The sequence below is a fragment of the Mus pahari genome, chromosome 14 (genome assembly GCF_900095145.1).
Source record: "Mus pahari chromosome 14, PAHARI_EIJ_v1.1, whole genome shotgun sequence".
NCBI classification, from domain to species: Eukaryota; Metazoa; Chordata; class Mammalia; order Rodentia; family Muridae; genus Mus; species Mus pahari.
In genome coordinates this window covers 22,331,567-22,335,440 of record NC_034603.1, presented here as the reverse complement: position 1 = coordinate 22,335,440, position 3,874 = coordinate 22,331,567, and the positions used below count along the sequence as shown (strand labels likewise).

The window sequence follows — 3,874 nt, the reverse complement described above, 5'->3', positions numbered from 1 at the left end:
CCTCCTTCCAGTCCACATACAGGTGTGTCACAGAGGTGGGCAGGAGTCCCAACCCACGGATCCCATCGTCTTCTGAGTGCTTGGGATATGGTGGGCATATTTATTACCAGACTGAGCACATGACTCATGCTGGACTCATGTCCTTGTCTCCTTGTTTATAACTCAACATTCGGGTTAGATCTGGAATGGCTCAGTACTGTGCAGCCCAGAGCTCGTGGCTCTTCCAGGCTGCCTTTCCCCCATCTTTCCCCGAGAGCCCTTGAGGTCAACTCTTGCCAGACCAAGGTTTGTTTCCCTAGGGACACACTGAGTAGCAAAAAGCACACAGGCATTGGCTCCAGGGCATCTTCCTGTTTGACAGAGTGGCAGAAACCTGGGAGCTACACTGGGCTATACAGTAGATTACAAAGCAGAATTCATCCTTAGCGTGTGTGTGTGTGTGTGTGTGTGTGTGTGTGTGTGTGTGTGTGTGTGTATGCACATCTCTCAGACCCTTCCATCCCAAGAGAAAGTCTGAGATCTAGCAAAGCCCCAAGAAGGGCAGACACATGACCTATAAAGCCCTCACCATGTATCTGGGGTATTGCATCTAAGGAAAAGCACATGTCAGACTCTGCCTCCCAGCAATCAGAGCAGCTTGGCCTCTGTGAAAGCAGCTACCACCAAGCACAGGAAGAGCTCTGCTTGACTCTCAGAGTCCTTGCCTAACCCCTCAGTGAGGCAGGTACCCCTTTTCTTATCCAAGGAGGCATGACAGAAGCTCACCCTGACTCAGGGACAGTTGTATACCAGTTGTAAACAAGAAGCCCTCCCAGTCAGGGGCTTCTCTCACAGGCTACTGATGGCCCCTATCACAAATGGCCCTGTAGCCTCTGGACACCTTCCTGGAACCACAAAAGCTTCTGAACCAAAGACCAAAGCTTTGAACCCATGCTGGGTGGGGTTCTTTCTGGAGTAGAACAAAGAGGACCAGGTACTGAGAAGAGGCTCATAGGCCATTTTGTCATGTAGGTAATAAATAGTGTCTGTTACCACCACCATCACCATCATCATCATCATCATCATCATCATCATCATCACTAACATCATTATTATTTTGATTATCCATGATCCCAACTCTAGCCTATCCTTGCCTGTTGGCAAGACCAGAGTGGCCCTGAGCAGCCTGTCACCAGACACTGGCATACGGAAGGAGCTTAGGGAGCTGAAGGGATTAGAGAGGCCTTAGTCTCCCCCAGCTCAGGGAGACTATGCCCCTGTGGCCTAACTCAGGACAATTGTGGGGGTGGGGAAAATAATTACCTGGCCCACCATCCCCTCGGGTTCAGACATGATATAACCAAGCACTTGGCATAGGTTGATCAGCTAAAACTTGAGATCAAATTCCAATCTGCCAAGTGTTATCCATATGGCATTGGGGAAGTCAGTTTTTTAATCTCAACAATAAAAGAGGTCCCACCAACCTCTTAGGTTTCACAGTGAATATTTAAACAAACAAACAAACAAACAAACTCACACATGAAAACACATGATTCTCACAAAAGAATCAACCTCTGCCCTTCCTTTAGCTCAGAAACAACTTTGTCACCACCTCTGGTAGTGCTATCCTCATACCAAATAAGAAATACTAGCATGGGGAGAGCATGTGCCCTGGGCTATGCCAAGCATTTCACATACATTATCAGGCTTAGTCCGCACAGAGCTGGGGCCTTGGTTGGGCTGGAAACCCTTTAGCGGTATTAGTCGGAGGCTTGGAGAGGCAGAGAGGCCAGTGCAGAGAAGTAGCATTGGTAAGGGGTGGGTCTGTTGGGAGAGTACAGGTATGGGTGTAGGAATTTGGGGAAAGTACTATGCAGAGATTTTTCAGGAGTCCTGTAGCTTCCTAAGAGGGTTCAGGGATGAGGGAGGGAACGGGGTGAGGCAGGGGGGAAGCCAGGGCATAGCCTTGGGCAGAGCTAAGGGCCAAGTAACCAGACAGTCTTGTCCTCTGGCTAAAGGGCAGCAGGGACCGGTAGTGAGAAAGGTTCTGGCTGGATCAGGAAACCCAGGTCGGCTCTGCCGTACAATTCACCTACCAAGGGACCTTGAGGGCAACATAATTTGGATTTTGGTCTCTGGAGATGGACACAGACACAAAAAAGTCTGCCCTTCCCTTGGCACGGGGTCTAATCTGATGACCGGTTCTCACCACAAGGAGAAAGGAGCTTGAGAACCGAAGGGGAATAATGGGGGTCTTAGCTAGCAAGGCCCTTCCTCCGGGCTGACCCAGCTGCTTCCCCAACGCTGCCCATAGACCCCCACCAGAATTGGGGGGCGGCTCAGGGACCTTGAAGGGACTGCTCAGCAGCTGCAGCAGAGGGCTCCGCAAGGGCTCCGCAAGAGATGTCACACCCGCACCCTGGGCCGAGATACTACAGCTTCCCGGAGATGGTGGTCAGGATCGGACCGAGACTTACCGGCAAACAGCCAGAGAGAACCTCCCGACACCAAGAAGAAGGTCAGCATGTCGGTGAGCCGGCCCAGCCCGGCCCGCACTGCTTCCCAGGCCCGTAGCCCCGCAGCCCCAGAGCCACCGCCGCTGCCGCCGCCGCCGGGTATTTTTAGCCCCCGCCTCCCCGCGCCGCTGCGGAGACCCGGCGGGAGGGGGAGGGCGCAGCGCGCGCTCCTCACGGAACCCGACTCCCAGCCCCGCAGCGCGCCGGGACTCCTGGGCAAAGAGACAGCGGCATCCGAACTGCCGAGCCCGACTGGGGGAGGGGCTGGGCCGCCCGCCCCGCAACGTTCTGGGGGAAACGGGCTGGAGGAAGGGGCTCACGGGCGCACTGCCGCTGCTATCTCACCATGCCTCTACTCACGAACGACCCTTACCTCCACACGACCGGCCTCCAAGGTTTTATGGCTAGGCAGGCTCAAATGGCAGCGGGGGTCCAGGGCTTCTGTCCCAGAAAGTGCACATGCTGAAGTGCAGGTTCCTGGCTGAGTCAGACGCCCCCTAGGACCTGATTTTGTAGTTGCTGGGAGCCATGTCTGCAAACCCAAGAGGGAAGGGAGTGACGGAGGGGCCATCTAGGTGAGGCCAGATTGAATAATGTCCACACTTAGTAAGAATGCTCAAGGTCAGGTTGGAGGCCACACAAGGTCACGGGAAGACTCACCAGCTGCCATGTCCCCAGGCATGTCATATGAAGCCATAGGCAGCCACACGGAATCACAGGTGTCTCCCAAGGACACAGGCAGTGATGGATATGTGTGGGACATGAGAGCTTAAGTTCCACTTAGCTGTGATATATGGTCATACGGTCACCAGATTGCTGGTGGCCACATTGCTGAGCTGAAGAGTTGGAATCCCTTTGTCTGGGAACAAAAGGAGGAAGCCTGGCTCTGTGGTTTTCCAGAATAATAAAGGTAGGTATTCTGATGGGGCCTCGATGGACATCTTCAAGTGGATTTCACCAAGGTCCCCTCATTCTTCAAGCATTCAGGACTCGTTAGACTTCCAGCACCGAGGACAGCGCTCAAGCAGCCCAGACCCGGGTCAGGCACTGGTTAAGACTAGGACCCGGACTAGGAGTAAGAGGGCAAGAAACCAGACATTAGAGATCAGAAAGTAAGGGGGTTTTGTTTGTTTGTTTTTTGTTTTGTTTTGTTTTGTTTTTTTGAGACAGAGTTTCTCTGTGTAGCCCTGGCTGTCCTGGAACTCACTTTGTAGACCAGACCGGCCTTGAACTCAGAAATCCGCCTGCCTCTGCCTCCTGAGTGCTGGGATTAAAGGTGTGTGCAGAAAGTAAGGGTTGGATAGGTGAGATTGCGTGCTCTCTGTGCACTTGAACTCATTGCTGGGCTTCAATTTCTCTCTCTCTCTCTCTCTCTCTCT

General features: G+C 53.1%; 1 protein-coding gene across 4 annotated transcripts in view; it reads right to left on the bottom strand.

Moving 5' to 3' along the window:
• Nucleotides 1–2,993, bottom strand: part of Acsl6 (acyl-CoA synthetase long chain family member 6) — a 61,549-nt gene extending 58,556 nt beyond the window's left edge. Inside the window, exon 1 of one of the 4 annotated variants that reach the window (XM_021213185.1) lies at nt 2,869–2,993. Coding sequence is in view for 3 of the 4 variants with exons in the window: in XM_021213183.1 (XP_021068842.1) it covers nt 2,457–2,505 (49 nt within the window). In the remaining variant the exon portion in view is untranslated. Of the gene's footprint in view, nt 1–2,456; nt 2,583–2,868 lie in introns of those variants that run through there. The other 3 variants (XM_021213183.1, XM_021213182.1, XM_029545969.1) reach the window with 3 other exon arrangements.
• Nucleotides 2,994–3,874: the final 881 nt, after the last annotated feature.